Consider the following 17,938-nt stretch of genomic DNA (forward strand, 5'->3'; position numbering starts at 1 on the left):
TGCGGTCAGCAGAGAATTTGAGAGGAGCTTGTAAACATACGTGAGGGTCACTTGCGGATCCCTCATTTTTGGAGTATCTCCCTTTATTTTCTGACACTCTGGGAACTCAAATTCTGTCCTCTGACACTTCAAGGTGATAACAACAAATTTCTGCTTGAATTCTAGCTGTTCCATTCCAAACGGACTGGGGGGTGACCTTCGGGAAAAAAGCCACACAAGCGTGCATCTCACCCAGAGACCTTCTCAGGATTCAAGGCTTGAGGCCCCTTCAGCCCTGTTTCTGCCTGCTTTTAGTCATTTTCAAGTACCTTTAAATGTTTGTTTTGTATATTCTGTCCAGATTTATAATTATCTACTGGAGGGTTAGTCTAATGCAAGCTACTTCCTTATGGCCAGAATCAGAACTTTGAGATCATGTTTCATGGATGAAGCAAAAGGAGAGAAGCAGCGTGGGTGGGTGGGTAGTAGTGTTCCCTGAATCCTGTTACCAGGAAGAGAGCTGGAGAGGTTTGGGAGATGGAAGTAAAGAGGTGTCGGACAGTCTCCTCCTTTAACAGACTGCTTCTGTTTGCTAGAAAGTGTGTGTGTGTGCGTATACGTGGATATGTGTGTATGCATGTATGTACACATGTATAATTGTGTGTTCATGTGTACGTATATATGTACACGTGTGTCTCTGTGTAAGCATGTATATGTGTGTATATGTATACACACATATGCACATACATGTGCATATGCATGTATATATGTACACGTGTGTGTGTGTATGTGTGTGTGGAGGGGGAGGAGCCCAGAGCACCCTGATCCCATATTCCTGAATCCAGTGCACAGGGGTCAGAAGACAATGGAGGAATGGGGGGTGAGGCGGCCCCAAGCGCCTTGCCAGTTGCTGGTATGTGTGTAGACACCACATGCCTGAGTGAGCTGGGATCTTAGAAGCCCCCAAAGGCTAGTAAGGATACAATGTCTGCCTCTCTCCCTCCCCCACTGCAATTATTTATTCCAAACTATCAAAACGACATGAGAATGAGAAAAAGGGTCCCTAGAATACTTGCTTTCCTGGCTTGTTCTTTTAAACATGTCCCAGGATATCTGAGGACCTTGCTACTGAGGGGATAGAAACGATGACGCCTACTACTGGTCCACATTTAGGGGGAAACAGCCTGTGATCAAAGTGGCAAATAGGAGGACTGCAGGCCAAAGTGGGCTCCTCTCATTTGCTATCCTGGATATTGGACCAGATTGTGCATCTAACATTTTTAGAATTAGTTGCACGTGGATTTCTGGTGAATTCTCCAGGGGGCTCTGTACAAGCTGCCTAGCTCCCAGCTCCCCCAGCACCCAGGCTGGCCTGCATCACTCACATTTCTGAACTTGGCCTATCTAGCCCCACAGGTTTTAGAGTCTGTGAGTCCTGTTCTAAATCAGGCTGGTGGCTACCACTGTCCTTGGTAGCACAACCATAGTTGCCTGTCTGGAGTTAGGGGAGAGAGAAAGGTCTGGGTTAATCTGTGGGGAATAAAGACACATGTAAAATTCCCTGGAAAAAACAAGGCAGGTTGTCACCTGCCAGGAGGATGGCCTGAATGATAACAGATATTCCCACAATGCCCTAGGAAAAGCTTCCCTGTGCCTCGACCTGAAGAGTGTTTCTACCAAGGATCAGGTGTGCAAGGTAGATGCACGCTGAGCTGAGAGAGGGCTAGGGTGGATACTGGGGGACAATGGGCCACTGTGATTCTGGTAGAGAGAGGCCACATGGGGAGACAGGGCAGCTGGCTGTGACAAGCTGTGGCAACATCGGGGAGGGTGGCATCACAACAGCAGTGAGATGCTGGCTTCCACTTGGCAGCCTTCATACCAGCAAAACATCCCCCCACACTGGACAGGCAGTCACTTCTGGGTGTGAGAGTAGAGGGATGAACAATTAAGGAGGGCTGAGTCGTTACATAACTGGGTGGAGGGAGAGGAGAGGACAGTAAATTTTAAATATGAGACAGAGAGCCTTCCCTAGAGACTTGGGAAATCTTTAAAGTTGGAGATGAGCAAGGAAACAAGGACCCATCCTACAGGAAGGCCTCACACAGAGATGGTCAGGAGTGGTGGACAGAATCAGACTCGAACACGCCAACTGGCGATGAAATGTCGAGGTGATCTTGAGCAAGTCTTTGAATTTCCTCATCTGTAAAAGGGGGGGTCAGACAGAACTCACGTTGTAGGGTTGTGTGAAGCAGGCGGATGTTTAGGATGTATTTAGTCCAGCTTCTCATAAACGTTAGCTTCCATCATTATCGTGACAGATTGTGGTAGAGGCAAGGGCTGAAAACTGTGTGCTGGGTAGTGCCCATCACGGTCACGACCATGGTCAGCATCACCTACTTCTTCATATCAGAGCACCATGTGCCAGGAAGCCTTTGACGAATTGCAAATCTAACCTGGACGGTTAATTAGCAGCAAAGAACACATTTTGAAGGTTTGGACGGAAGCTTCAGGTGACGCTCAGACTGCCTGGAACTGGTTAGGACTGTCCCTTGGTGGCTTTGAGAAGTGGACCTGGTGCTCAGGGGACAGGATGCAAGACAAACTGCAGCCCTTGATGAGCTCATCTGAGTTTGATGTCATGCAGCTGTGCTCAAATCTGCCTCGAAGTTGCCCGACGCCACGTGTGGTACTTTCCCTGTGGCCTGGACACAGGTCTCCTCTGACATGCTCTGGCAGCACTGCGCAGTGGTCCTTGGTGCATGTGAGCAGGAGGCCGGTCGGGATAAAGGTGCAGGCACTTGGAAGAAACGTGCTTTTCTGGGTTAAGAGAAGTTGCTCCTGGGACGGTTGGAGGTCAGTAATGTTGCCTGGCCTGCCTGAACGAAGCCCCCTCTTGGTCTAGAGCCTGAGAAAGAGCAGGCAGAAGCCTGGAAATGACTGGGTCCCAGTGAAAACCAGTCCATGTGATCAAAGGAAAGCAGAAATGCTTTTCCTTCCAGTGTTTTCTTGTTGGCCTCCATGGAGGTCTGCGTGTGTCTGTGGAAGAACTTGGGTCTAATTGTTGTAGACAGATGCCTGTGTTCTCCCTGCGGAGGCAGATGGGGGACAGGAGGGGGCGGTGGGGGTGGCTGCAAGGGAGGAGGTGACATTTGTAAATATGTCAAGGGACAAGGCAGAGTCAGTGCAAATGCAGCAGAGCCACTTAAATAAGAAGATGAAGCGGCCTTTTGTATATGATGTGCGGGTCTGTGGGGATGGAAATGGCATTGGTGGGGGTGGGGGTTCCCTTTCGTGATTATCTGTGGTTACCGTGAGTGAAAACCTGCTCGGGATAGCAATTATTTTCAACTTCTTCCCATATAACATGTTTTACAAGAGCTGCTAACAGTCTGCAAAACTGTCAGTTTCCCCCTTTCTATCATAAACAACGAAAGGACCAAATAAGGCAGCATGAGGAAGGGCAAAGCACTGTAAAGGACTGGGACCCACCTGCTGCCCTGCCCAGCGGCCCCTAATAACCAGGCATTGGGTGGGCGGTACCTCCTGGGCCGGAGCCCCTCAGGGCTGACCCCTGCTGGGCTGGGCCCTCTAATCAGGCCCGCCAGGCTCCAGCCAGCTCTCAAGTCTCAAGCTCTAATTCAGCCATATCCCTGTCCCCACCCCAAACCTCAGTTAACTACGACGCTGCTTCCTGGGACTGGACCCCAGTTCTTTCCCTCAAGCGCCTTACCCCTCTGTCCAGCGGGACCTTCACGTCCATGGAGAGAGACCCTGTCTCCCTGTTGATCATGGCTGTTCTCAGCTTCAGGAGGAAAGGCGATGTTGTTAGCTCCTGGGCTCACACTGGCGGGCGGGGGAGGCACCGAGCCTAGGCCTGGAGGTGACCCCTGGGAACTCTCTTCCTGGAAGGAGAGCTAGGCTTGCCCCCCCGCCCATCGCTAGGATTCTGGAATTCACCAAGAGAAAGCGCCTGACATGTGAGGGAGCACAGTGGCCTACCCCTGAGACATAATTTCCTCCAGGACGACTCCTGACACCAAGGCCAGCCTATAAATCACTGGAGCTCAAACTCTGTGCCTCAGAGGAAGATGCTGTTTTCTCTTTCTAGTTACTGGGAGAACTGCTCCTTGCTTCTGCTATGGGCCCAGAAAGGTTGTGGGCTCAATGAGCTCAGCGTCTGCAGCCCGGGCACCCTATCCAGCCCAGCTGGCCCTGGCCCCAGCACCTGCTTCCACTCACAGTTCCGGCCTGGTCTTCCCATTCCACTTCCGAGAGGTCCACACTGTTGTAGTTGGGTTTGGGCTTCAGTTTCTTCCCCTCCCAGTACTGAGGAGAAGAGACAGAGGTGAACACAGGGCCCCCCTCACACCCCAGCCTGTCTGTGAAGCCTGGCAGCTGGGCTCATGAAACCAGAGAATGCCAGCGATTCCTCACCGTGGTCTGGGCTGAGCTTCCATCCATTCGTGACAGATGCTCTCCCAACCTTCAGGTGAGTGTTTCCCTTGATGAGGTGTTCCCTTCGGACAGCCCTCACTGTTAGAATGTTCTTCCTCCTCCAGAGCTAAAATCTGTCTCCCTGTGACTTTTACCCAAGGGTCCTAAAAGCTGTTCCTGGAGCTACCTGGAACATCTCCCACCTGACAACCCTGGGGATTTTCAAAGGGGCCCATCACTCCTGAGACCCCAAGGGAAACATTCTTCATTGGCAGAAACCTCAGCTTCCTCTGAATATGCTCCACTTGGTCACCTGCTCTCAAAACAGAGTGCCTGGGACAAGTTTCAGATGAGGTCTGAGCAGTGTAGACAGATGGCATGAGCTGTATGGACCAAATCTTGCATGTCTCTGGCTGTTGCCTCTGACTGCTAATATCCAGGACAGCTACTTTGCCCTGACAGGTCGAACCAAGGTTTCAGCCAATGACACCCCCTTGACTTGCCTCATGACACACTGTTAAATCACAGCTTGACAATCTTATACTTGAGCATCAAGGATGTTGCAGAACTTTCCATGCATCCTTAATAGATATTTCATTTTGGTTATTCCAGCCCATTGTTTTAGATGAATACTTCCTGAGATATTAATTTTCTTGCTTCATGTATTACCGTAACTGCCAGACATTGTGGCATCTGCCTTCTGTGTTACTGTCTTATTGATAGAATTTGTGAATAGGACAGAGCCAAGGACAGAAAGATGCCACAGAGCCTAATAAAGCCCTCCTACCAGCCTGACGCAGAACCATTAATCAGCACTTTTTGAATGTTGTTATGATTTTCCGGCTCTGACTTCTCCCCTTCTCTCTGATACCAAGACAGATACTGTCAAGCAATACACTAGTAGGTCTGCAGCACTTCCCAGGTTTAGTTTAGTGATAGACCAAAAAAGGGAAGTTGGTGGGGGGGGGAGGCAGGATCAAGATGGCGGCAGCAGAGGACAAGGCGCTCGCCTTCTCCCACAAAATTGAAAAACAGCATCTACATGTAGAACGACTCACAGAGAACATCTGCTGAAGGCTAGCAGAAGACCTCAGACCTCCAAGAAGGGCAAGAGACCCTCCACATAACTGGGTAGAACAAAAGGAAAAAAAGAGAGCTAGAAGAGAAAAAAGGAACAAGCCCTCCTGAGAGGGGGCTGTGAAAGAGCAAAGGAACCTGCATCCTGGGAGGCCACTAACTGATAGGGAGATCAGCCTGGTTGGATGGGGAGCCCTAAAGCCTCAGAGAGAAGTGCAGCAGCTGAAGTGAGGAGGGAAAAGCAGAGAGAGAGCTGCACAGACCACGGGACATCACCTGGGACACCACAGCCTGAGACCCTCGGGTGGGGGCTGGGCACTGAGACTCAGAGTTCAGAGGTCAGTTCTGGGGAGAACACTAGGACTGGCTGTGTGGAGATAGCCTGGGGGCTGGGGAGAGGTGCACCACAGGCTAGGGAGCAGAGTGCCATGCACGGAGAAATGGAGTGCCCCCTCAGCACAGAGAGTGCTGGAGGAGGCAGGAGAAGTAGGAAGCCACTGCTGGGGAGGGTGAGAGGAGGAGGGGTGGGACCACCATAGGAACATCTTTCTCTGTGCACACTCAGGCTCTCCAGTTGTGGGGTGTCTCTTGCATGGGCTATGGGTGATGGGGGCAAGCTATTGCAGCCATCTTGAACTCCAGATGGCCCACCGCCACTAAGGGTCCTGTGACCAAGCACTACCTGAGGCCTTGGTCACCTCAGGGGTTCCCATGAAGGAGGGCCTTGCAACTGAGAACTACCTGTCGCCCTCACTCTCCTGGGAAGGCACAAACCCTGCCTTGTGCCTGGCAAGAGCTATGGGCTCTGTCCCCACCTTCCTGAGGGTCACTGCCACTTCTCAGGGCCCTGCAGCCAGGAGCAGTCTTCAACCCTATATCCCCATGAGTTCTTGCCTCTGTCAAGGGCCCAGCAACCAGGTGCTACCTGCAGGCACCACCCATTGGCCCCATTTCACTGAAAGCACATGCACAGGCTGTATAACAGCACACTGCCTATCAAGGGGATAACAGCCTGTACACACTGAGGAACAAATCCAATCCAAAAGCAGTTCTCATGCCAAAGGGGGAAAAAAAAAGGAAGCCTTCACAAACTACCCAGGAGTACTCTCAAACAGAAATAGTGCTCCAAGACTACAGTAGATAATTGTTTTCCCTAAATTCACACAGGAAGAAAAACATAAGCAAAATGAAGAAGCTCATGAAACATTCCTAGTGAAAAGAACAGGAGAATTCCCCTGAAGGAGCAAACAATGAAACAGACCTCTGCAGCCTAACAGACACTGAGTTCAAAAGGAGGTAATGAAAATACTGAAGGAATTAAGAACAGATATCAGCAGTAATACAGATTACTTTTAAAAGGAGCTAAAAACCATAAGAAGGAGCCAAGAAACATTAGAAAATTCATTTGCAGAGACAAAAGCTGAGTTAAAGGCACTGAAGAGCAGAATGAATAATGCAGAGGAATGAATAAGTGACTTGGAAGATAGAAAAATGAAAATCATCCAATCAGGATAGCAGACAGAAAACCAAATGAAAAAATATGGAAGAAGTATAAGAGATCTATGGGGTAATACAAAGCATGCCAATCTATGCATAATAGGGATTCCAGAAGGAGAAGAAAAAGAAAAGGGGACTGAAAATATATTTGGGAGTTCCCATCATGGCTCAGTGGTTAACGAACCTGACCAAGTAACCATGAAGTTGTGGGTTCAATCTCTGGCCTCACTCAGTGAGTTAAGGATCTGGCGTTGCTGTGAGCTGTGGTGTAGGTCTCAGATGCGGCTTGGATCCTGCGTTGCTGTGGCTCTGAGGTAGGCCAGTGGCTACAGCTTCAATTAGACCCCTAGCCTGGGAATCTCCATATGCCATGGAAGCAGCCCTAGAAAAAGACAAAAAAAAAAAAAAAAGAAAGAAAAAAAAAAAGAAAAAGAAAAAGAAAGTATACTTGGCTGAAAAAAAATTATGGCTGAAAATGTCCAAATCTAAAGGAAACAGATATCAGGATACAGGAAGCACAGAAGGCCCCAAACAAGTTGAACCCAAACAGACCTCCACCAAGACATATAATAAAAATAGAAAAGGTTAGAGATAAGGTGAGGATTTTAAAGGCAGCAAGAGCAAAACAAAGAGTTAACTATAAGTGAATTCCTTATAAGTCTATTAGCTGATTTCTCCAGAAAAACACTACAGGCCAGAAGAGAGTGGCAAGATATACTCAAAGTTCTAAGAGGGAAAAATATGCAATCTAGAATACTCTACCCAGCAAGATCATTTAAAATAGAAAGAGAAATAAAGAATTTCTCAGACAAACAAAAACTAAGCAAATACAGCAATACTAAACCCATTCTAAAAGAAATACTGAAAGGTCTCCACTAGGAAAGAAGTAAGAAGATATAGGATGGGGGAGATCACAACTGGAAAGCAATCACTTAAATAAAGCAAGTATACAGATTAGAAAGAAAAAAGCCCTATTTGTGAAAGCATGATAAACACAAGAAACAGCAAAAGGATAGACATGAAGATGTATAAAAGAGCATCAAAGTCATAAAATGTGGGGAAGAAGAGTAAGAAAATCTAGACTTCTTTTTTAAGAAAGTGTTTGAGCCTATATGACTATCAGTCTAAAGCAAGCATATACAGGAAAGGGTTAACATATGTGAAAAACAGGGCAACTACAAATCAAAAACAAACAACAGATTCACCAAAAAAAAAAAAAAAAAAAAAAAAAAAAAGAGAGCACGAGAGCAAAAAGTGGACACAGGCATAAAATAAAAGGAAATCATCAATGAAAAAAGAAAGGAACATGAATTCCCCTTGTGGCACAGTGGAAATGAATCCATCTAGGAACCATGAGGTTATAGGTTTGATCCCTGGCGTTGCTCAATGGGTTAAGGGTCTGGTGCTGCTGTGGCTGTGGTGTAGGCTGGCAGCTGTAGCTCTGATTCAACCCATAGCCTGGGAACCTCCACATGCTGCCAATGTACATATTTATCAATAATTACCTTACATGTCAATGGACTGAATGGTCCAATCAAAAGACACAGAGTGGCAGACTAGATTAAAAACTGGATTAAAAAAACCCAACAATCCAATTAAAAAATGGTCCAATTAAAAATTCAGAAGACCTGAACAGACATTTCTCCAAAGAAGATATATAGATGGCCAACAAGCACATGAAAAAATGTGCAACTTCACCAATTATTAGAGAAGTGCAAATCAAAACTGTGAGGTACCACCTCATACCAGTCAAAATGACCATCATTAATAAGTCCACAAATAATAAATGCTGGAGAGGGTGTGGAGAAAAGGGGACCATCCTACGCTGTTGGTGGGAATGTCAACTGGTACAATCACTATGGAAAAGAGTATGGAGGTACTTCAGCAAAGCCATACTAAGAAGGAAAAATGGAGCTGGAGGAATCAGGCTCCTTGACGTCAGACTATACTACAAAGCTACAGTCATCCAAACCATACGGTATTGGCAGAAAGACAGAAATATGGATCAGTGGAACAGGACAGAAAACCCAGAATTAAACCCATACACCTACGGTCAACTAATATATGACAGCAGGAGGCAAGAATATACAATAGAGAAAAGACAGCCCCTTCAGTAAGCGGTGCTGGGAAAATTGGACAGCCACATGAAAAAGAATGAAATTAGAACACTTCCTAACACCATACACAAAAATCAACTCAAAATGGATTAAAGACCTAAACATAAGACCAGATATTATAAAACTCTTAGAGGAAAACATAGGCCAGACACTCTCTGACATAAACCACAGCAATATCTTCTCAGATCCACTTCCTAGAGTAATGACAATAAGAACAAAAATAAACAAATGGGACTTAATTAAACTTAAAAGTTTCTGCACAGCGAAGGAAACCCTAAACAAAATGAAAAGACAAAACACAGAATGGGAGAAAAATCTTTGCAAATGAAGTGACTGACAAGGGATTAATCTCCAAAATTTATAAACACCTCCTGCGGCTCAGTACCAAAAAAAATAAACAACCCCATCAAAAAATGGGAAGAAGATCTAAACAGACAATTCTCCAAAGAAGACATATGGATGGCCAAAAAACACATGAAAAGATGCTCAACATCACTAATTATTAGAGAAATGCAAATAAAACCACTATGAGATACCACCTTACACCAGCCAGAATGGCCATCATCGGAATGTCTACACACAATAAACGCTGGGGGTGGAGAAAAGGGAACCCCATTACACTGTTGGTGGGAATGTAAATTGGTGCAACCACTGTGGAAAAGAGTATGGAGACTCCTTGGGAAACTAAAAATAGATTACCATTTGATCTAGCAATCCCACTCCCGGGCATCTATCCAGAGAAAACCATGACTTAAAAAGATACATGTACTCCAATGTTCACTGCAGCACTATATACAATAGCCAAGACATGGAAACAACTTAAATTTCCTTTGACAGAGGAGTGGATAAAGAAGATGTGGTACATATACACAATGGAATATTACTCAGCCATTAAAAGGAAAGAAATAATGGCATTTGCAGCAACACTGATGGACACAGAAATTATCATGCTAAGTGAAGTTAGCCAGAAAGTGAGACACCAACATCATATGCTATCACTTACATGTGGAATCTTAAAAAGGACACAGTGAACTTCTTTGCAAAACAGATACTGACTCACAGACTCTGAAAAACTTATGAGACAGGTTGGGGGTGGGGGGATACACTGAGGGTTTGGGATGGAAATCCTATAAAATTTGGTTGTGATAATGATTGTTGTACAACTATAAATATAATAAAATTCACTGAGTAATTAAAAAAAAACCAAAGGCCATAAAGAAACATAGAGAAGGACACTAATCATAAAAGGATCAAGTCAAGAGGGGACATTACACCCATCAATATATATGCTTCTAATATAGGAGCACCCAAATACATAAAACAAACACTAACAGGTATAAAAGGAGAAATTTATAGAAATACAATAATAGTAGGAGTCATTAACACCCCACTCACATCAATAACAGACCTTCTAGACAGAAAATCAGAAGGCAACAGAGATCCTAAATGACATAGTAGGACAGTTAGACTTAATTGGTATTTTTAGGAGATTATACTCAAAAAAAAAAAAAAACCCACCAGAATATATGTTCTTTTCAAGTGCACATGGAACATTTTCTAGGATTAACCACATACTGGGGCACAAAACTAACCTCAGCAAATTTAAGAGTATAGAAATTATTCCAAGCATCTTCTCTGAACAATGGCATGAAACCAGAAATCAACCACAGGAAAGGAAATGAGAAAAAATGGACTACTTGGAAACTAAACAGCATGCTACTGAAAAGTCAGTGGGTCAATGAGGAAATCAAAAAGGAAGTTAAAATATTCCTTGAGACAAACGACAATGAAAGGACAACCATAGAAGCTCTATGGGATGCCACAAAAGCATTTCTTCGAGGGAAGTTCATAGTGATACAGGCTTCCCTCAAAAAACAAGAAAAATCTCCAGTCAACAACCTGACCTACCACCTAAAAAAATTAGAAAAAGAACCAACAAAAGCTAAAGTCAGCAGAAGGAAGGAGAGCATAAAGATCAGAGAGGAAATCACTAAAATAGAGATTTTTTTTTAAAAAAAAGGAAAAAAATCAATAAAACCAAGAGCTGGTTATTTGAAAGGGTAAACAAAATTGACAAACTTCTGGCCAGACTCACCAAGAAGAGAGAGAGAGAACCCAAATAAACAATGAAGGAAATGAAAAAGGAGAAATCTCAACTGATACCGAAGAAATACAAAAAACCATAAGAGAATACTACAAACAATTCTATGCCACCAAATTTGACAACCTAGAAGAAATGAACAACTTTCTAGAGACATGCAGCTTACCAAGACTAAATCAGAAAGAAAGAGATCATTTGAACAGACTGATCACTAGAAATGAAAATGAATATATGATAAAAACACGGCCCACAAACTAAAGTACAGGACCAGATGGCTACACAGGCAAATTCTACCAAACGCACAGAGAACAACTTATACCCACCCTTCTTAAACTTTTCCAAAATATGGACGATGGAACACTCCCAAAGACATTCTGTGAAGCCACCATCACCCCAATATCAAAACCAGACAAAGATACTACCAAAAAAGAAAATTCTAGGCCAATATTTTTGATGAATATCGATGCAAAACTTCTCAACAAATTCTAGCCTACTGAATCCAACAACACATAAAAAGTTCATATACCAAGACCAAGTGGGATTCACCCCAAGTTCACCAGGATGGTTCAATATATGCAAATCAATCAATCAACTTCATACACCACACTAACAAAAGAAGTCAAAAACCACACAATCATCTCAATAGAGGCAGAAAAAGCATTTGACAAAATCCAACCTCTGTACATGATAAAAACTCTTACCAAATTTGATACAGAGGAAACATACCTCAACATCATAAAAACCATTCATGACAAACCCACAGCTGGTATAGTATTCCACAGAGAAAAGCTGAAAGCCTTCCTGCTAAAATCTGGAACAAGACAAGGGATGCCCACTCTTAACAGTTTTATTCAACATTGTATTGGAAGTCCTAGCCACAACAATCAAACAAAAGCAATAAAAAGTATCCAAATTGGAAGGTAAAATGTAAAATTGTCACTTTATGCAGAAGACATGATACTATATATAGAAAACTCTAACGACTTCACACAAAAGCTACTCAAACTAATCAACAAGTTCAGCAGAATAGAAGAATACAAGATTAATATTCAGAAATCAGTTGCATTTCTGTATACTAACAATGAAATATTAGAAAAGGAATATAACAAATACCTTTTAAAATTGTACCCAAAAAATTAAATATCTAGAATAAACCTGACCAAGGATGTGAAAGACTTGTACACTGAGAACTATAAAACATTAATCAAGGAAATTAAGGAGGATTTACAGAAATGGAAAGATATCCCATGCTCCCAGATTGGAATAACTAATATTGTTAAAATGTCCATACTACCCATAGCAATCTACAGCTTTAATGTCATCCCTATCAAATTACCCATGACGTTTTTTCACAGGATGAGAACAAATAATCCAAAAATTTATATGAAACCATAAAAGACTCAGAATTGCCAAAGCAATCCTCAGGGAAAACAAAACAAAACAAAACAAAACAAAGCAGGAGGCATAACTCTCTGAGACTTCAGACAATATTACAAAGCTCCAGTAATCAAGACAGCGTGGTAATGGTACAAAAACAGACAGATGGACAAATGGAATATAATAAAGAGCCCAGAAATAAATCCAGACACCTATGGTCCATTGATCTTTGACAACGGAGGCAAGAATATAAAATGGGAAAAATATCTGTCACTTCACCAAGTGGTGCTGGGAAACTGTACAGCTTCATGTGAATCAAATGAACTTAGAACACATCCTCACACCATGCACGAAAATAAACTCAAAATGGCTTAAAGACTCAAACATAGGACAAGATACCATAAAACACGTAGTAGAGAACATAGGAAAAACATTCTCTGACATAAACTGTACATATGTTTTCTTAGCCTAGTCTCCAAGGCAGGAGAAATAAAAACAAAGAGAAACAAGACCTAATCAAACTGACAAGCTTTTGCATAGCAAAGGAAACCATTAAAAAACCAAAAAGACAAGCTACAGAATGGGAGAAAATAGTTGTAAATGATGTAACTAACAAAGGTTTAATATTCAAAATATATAAATGACTCATACAACTCAGCAACAAAAAAAGAAACAACCCAATCAAAAAATGCCAAAAGGCCTAAATAGACATTTCTCTGAAGAAGACATATGGATGGCCATCAGGCACATGAAAAAATACTTGACATCACTAATTATTAGAGGAATGCAAATCAAAACCACAATGAGACACCACCTCACACTGGTCAGAATGGCCAAGATTAGTAAGTCTACAAATAACAAATGCTGGAGAGGGTGTGGAGAATAAGGAACCCTCCTACACTGTTGGTGGGAATGTAAATTGGTACAACCATTATGGAGAACTGCATGGATGTTCCTCAGAAAACTCAATATAGAACTACTATGTGATCCAACAATCCACTGCTGGGTATATATCCAGAGGGAACCATGATTTGAAAAGATACATGCACCTGTACATTCACTGCAGCACTATATAAAATAGCCAAGACATGGAAACCAATTTAAATGTCCATCAACAGATGAATGTATTAAGAAGATGTGGTACATATACTCAATGGAATACTACTCAACCATAAAAAGAAGGAAATAATTCCATTTGTGGCAACAAGGATGCGACTAGAGATTATCATACTAAGTGAAGTAAGTCAGAAAGAAAAAGACAAATACCATATGATATCACTTGAACGTAGAATCTAATATATGGCACAAAGGAACCTATCTATAAAACAGAAACTTGTGGTTGCCAAGGGGGCCAGGGGAGGGAGTGGGATGGACTGGGAGTCTGGGATTAGTAGATTCAAATTATTACATTTTTTTTTTCTTTTTTGGTCATCCTGCAGCATTTGGAGTTCCCTGGACCAGGGGTCAGATCCAAGGGTCAGCTGCAACCTAAGACATAGATGCGGCAATGCTGGATCCTTAACCCACTGTGCTGGGCCAGGGATTGAACCTGTGTCCCAGTGCTCCCAAGAAGCCACTGATTCTTTTGAGCCACAGTGGGATCTCTGCAAACTATTACATTTAGAATGGATAATGAGGTCCTACTGTACAGCACAGGGAACTATACACAGTCTCTTGAGATAGACTGTGATGGAAGACAAGAAAGGGAGTGTATGTATGTGTAACTTTGCTGTACAGCAGAAATTTACAATGTCGTAAACCAACTATATGCTAATAATTTTTTTAAAAAAAGGGCAGAGGAGGAGTTCCTGTCATGGTGCAGTGGAAACGAATCCGACTAGGAACCATGAGGTTGCAGGTTCGATCCCTGGCCTCACTTAGTGGGTTAAGGATCCAGCCTTGCTGTGAGCTGTGGTATGGGTCACAGACGCAACTCAAATCCCATGTTGCTGTGGCTGTATTGCAAGCCAGCAGCTGAGCTCCGATTCGACCCTGAGTTTGGGAACCTCCATATGCCACAGGAGCAGCCCTAAAAACCAAAAAATAATAATAAAAAAAAGAAAGACAGTCTGTCATCAGGGCCAACTAGGAATTAATCAGAGGGTCTCTTTTCAGTAGGACAACACCCCTGCCTCCATGTTGGTGAATTACTGAAATCCTTCATCACTGTGCTTCTTGCTCCAGCCTGGTCCTTTTTTTACCCCAGGAAGCATCTCCAGTCTCTTGCCTGTCCAGAGGTCTGCAGTGCCCTGCCTCACAGGACCCCCATATCCCTATTCCCACCCCTGCTCAGTTGATACTCCCATTTTGGCTTTACTGGGTGTCTGTTCTCATGACAAACAACACTGTCCTGCTCTCCTCTGCATGGGATGTGCTGTTTCTGAGTGAGGAGTGGCAGCCCTCATTCAGTGCCATCTCCCAATTCCTGATGACACCTGAAAGGCCATTTTCACCTCCTCACATGAAAACCACCATTCCATTTTAATTACTCATCCTTTGGGCACTAACATAGAAAGCTTTCAGGCCAAAGGCATGGCTCTTGACCCTATTGTAACTGATTTTTAGGGATGTTCTCTATTATTTTTCTTTCTTTTTTTTGTAACTCAACAGTTATTGTCCTTGATCCCTGTCGTAAGAGGATCGCATTTTCTGCAGGGATCTCATTGTGCTGGCTCTACTCTATCTGCTGTGATGTGACAGTGCTCTGTGTGGTGCTATCCTCTGTTTCATTTGTGTAAGTCTAGTTCCTTAATTAGAGCATAAATGTCTGTTTACAGCTTTCTCAGCGCATAAGGCCAGGTGCACGGTGAACTGATTGGTTGACACCTTCTACTCATTTCCATATACTATACTGGTGGTGACAGACAGGTGTCTGATCAGTGCCCCTAATTCCACAAGTCAGCTCCAGCATCAACATCTCTGTTACTTCCCTAGGATGTTATTGTCTTCTTCCTGGGGTTGCCCCTCTAGAACCCGCTGGGACAAGTCAGGGACCTATGATGGAGTCAGATGCTTGACCAGCAAGCCTCAGTTGGGAAGACGGGGTGGTCTCCAGTGTGCCCTGATCTCCCTCAACTCCAACCGCCTCAAGTATGCCTTAAATAGCTCAATCTGTGTCTTTAGTCGGTAAGGGTACCTCTGACCCACAGGTAAAGAGTGTGGCCTGGACTGGTCTTTCCGTGGCACCGGGCAGGTGAGGCCATGGTGAAGGCCGTCTTTGGTGCCAAGCTCAACTCAGGATGAGACTGTGGTGGGGGAAGGACTTTGACGCTGCAGGACCTTACGCCCCCTCTGCCTCTGCCCCAACAATCACCCTGAGAGGTGTGGGCAAGGGCCAGGGCCACAGGGAGTGGCCCTGGAGGCAAAATTTGGATGAAAGGACACAGCTTTCTCTCCAGCCTTGGTTGCTCAGCTGAACAGGTGGAAACGCCCTGAGCCGTCATGTGGGGATGGAGGAGCTGGAAGGAGGTGGGAGTTCTCAGGAACATATCCCAAGCCTCAGCTCTCAGGGGACTCTGCCCTGCCATTTCTAAAGTTAGCTTGGCACTCACACCCCCTTGGGTGGCCCTGGAGCTCTGGGGGCATGCAGTCAGACGCCAAGAGGGAGCATGGGTGGGGGCTCGACTGGGGCAGCGATGGCAGCAAGTGGCGGGTCCTACAGGGAAAACTGCACACTCATCACCAGCTCCCCGAGCCTGACTGGTACCAGTTCGTGTGTTGCTGCCTTGTCTCTCCCGCTAGATCATAAACAATTGAAAAATAGGGACCACAACTTAAATTCTTTGTCTAGTGTTACACTGAATTCTTAAATGGAGCCAAATGTACGTTCCTTGTTTTAATTGTTTTTATCAACTACCCCCAAATCCCATGGTTAAGACCCCAGGCAAATAGGATCGGCACCTACCAGGGGTCGGAGGTCAGGATGTGAGAGGATGTAGCCATTGTTCGTGTTCAGAAAGGCATATCCGTGCACACCGAGCTAGGAGACAGGGGTGAGGGGTGTCAGTGGGCATTTGTGCAGAGGACTGGGGCTGGGATGGGCTTGGGGCCACAGGCGGGAAGACGGCAGCTCAGAGCCCCGGGTTTCACAGACCAGAGTGTGCTGGGCCGGCCGTTCTAGCCACTGGCTCTGAATTCCACTCCAAATTCTACTGTTTGAAGTGACCGCAATATAACCAAGTACGCCACTACCTGCCTCCTCCCCGCACCTGCTCTAGGTGCTTAAATGACACAACCTCATTCCTCCCTAACTGGGGCTTCATGGCCAGGAGCAGACTGAGAAACTGAGGCAGTGGGACAAGCGCTGAAGGCCACGGAACACATTACAGCTGCGGTGACCAGGGGTCCCCAGCCTCTGTTCCTGTGCTCTGCGCCCACACATCTCTAAGGGTGGAATTTCTGGGGGTGGAATGTGGGGGGATGTCCGGGCAGTGGAGTGTTGGGAGGGGCTGTGGGCCCCACCCCAGCTGTGGGCTTGGCTGTGCTGCCTGCAGGGAGATTCCTAAGCCTGCTGGGCTGGCTCCTGGGTGTCCTGATCGGGGCTCACCTTGTACCGGGGTGCCAGCTTCATCAACTCCCTCAGGGCCACGTCGGAGCCCACCACACCCAGGAGGATGCCGTGGGATCGCTGAAAGGGAAACGCCAGTGTCAGGGGGGACCCAGATTCCCATGCACAGCACCAGACCGGACTGGCCTTTCCAGAGCGTGGAAGAGGAAGCCACCTGGACTTTTATGTGCTCCTTCCTCTGCAATCAGATTTTAGGCTGACCTCCCTCGAAAAAAGTCAAGAACTGACCAGAAGAGGCCACAGAAGTAATCTCAGCTGCTGGGAAGATTAATGTCCAGTATTAATGTTTATGTTGTAATATTTAAGTGAAACACAGAGTTGAATGAATATTCATCTTCAGAGCAGAGGCTGAAGTATGGGATCCAAGGGACCCTAACCTGGGGGCTCTGCAACACTCAGGCCTGGAAGGAACTGTTTCCTATGGGATGGAGGGTGGAAGGCCCTGAAACTCCCCCACCAGAGCCTTACAAACAGGTTAGAGCTGCCCAGACCCCTGGGTTAAGCGTGGTTTTGCTGGAAGCCTGGCAGGCAACCCCTCTGACCCTGTATCCCCAAGGCAGGGTCCCAAATTCAAGCAGAGGGACAGCCCCAGGCTGGCTGAGCAGAATCTCGGGGTGGGGGGCATTGAGAAGAGTGTGGAACCCCCAGCCTTTCCTGACCCAAAGATTCTGACTTGGCCCAGAATATGCACGTAAAAACTTTCCAAGGTGGCTCTGATGTCCTTCAAGAACCACTGGCCTAAAGATGCCAGCTAGGGGCCCCGACTCCGAATCTGCTGCTGCTGCT

The 17,938-nt window shown here is 45.2% G+C and overlaps 1 protein-coding gene across 11 annotated transcripts in view; it reads right to left on the bottom strand.

Moving 5' to 3' along the window:
* CACNA2D4 (calcium voltage-gated channel auxiliary subunit alpha2delta 4) overlaps positions 1-17,938 on the bottom strand; it is a 94,674-nt gene that overhangs the window by 57,709 nt on the left and 19,027 nt on the right. For all 11 annotated transcript variants that reach the window (XM_084957062.1, XM_084957063.1, XM_084957065.1 and 8 more), the window contains 4 exons: positions 17,132-17,212; positions 16,490-16,564; positions 4,222-4,308; positions 3,713-3,784 (listed from right to left, as the gene is read on the bottom strand). In XM_084957062.1, the coding sequence (XP_084813188.1) occupies positions 3,713-3,784; positions 4,222-4,308; positions 16,490-16,564; positions 17,132-17,212 (315 nt within the window). The remainder of the gene's footprint in view (positions 1-3,712; positions 3,785-4,221; positions 4,309-16,489; positions 16,565-17,131; positions 17,213-17,938) is intronic.

Source organism: Sus scrofa, chromosome 5, assembly GCF_054392235.1.
Source record: "Sus scrofa isolate SSC_HxYL_T2T_F1_AM1 chromosome 5, Sscrofa_HxYL_maternal_Yorkshire_Landrace_v2.0, whole genome shotgun sequence".
Taxonomy (NCBI): Eukaryota; Metazoa; Chordata; class Mammalia; order Artiodactyla; family Suidae; genus Sus; species Sus scrofa.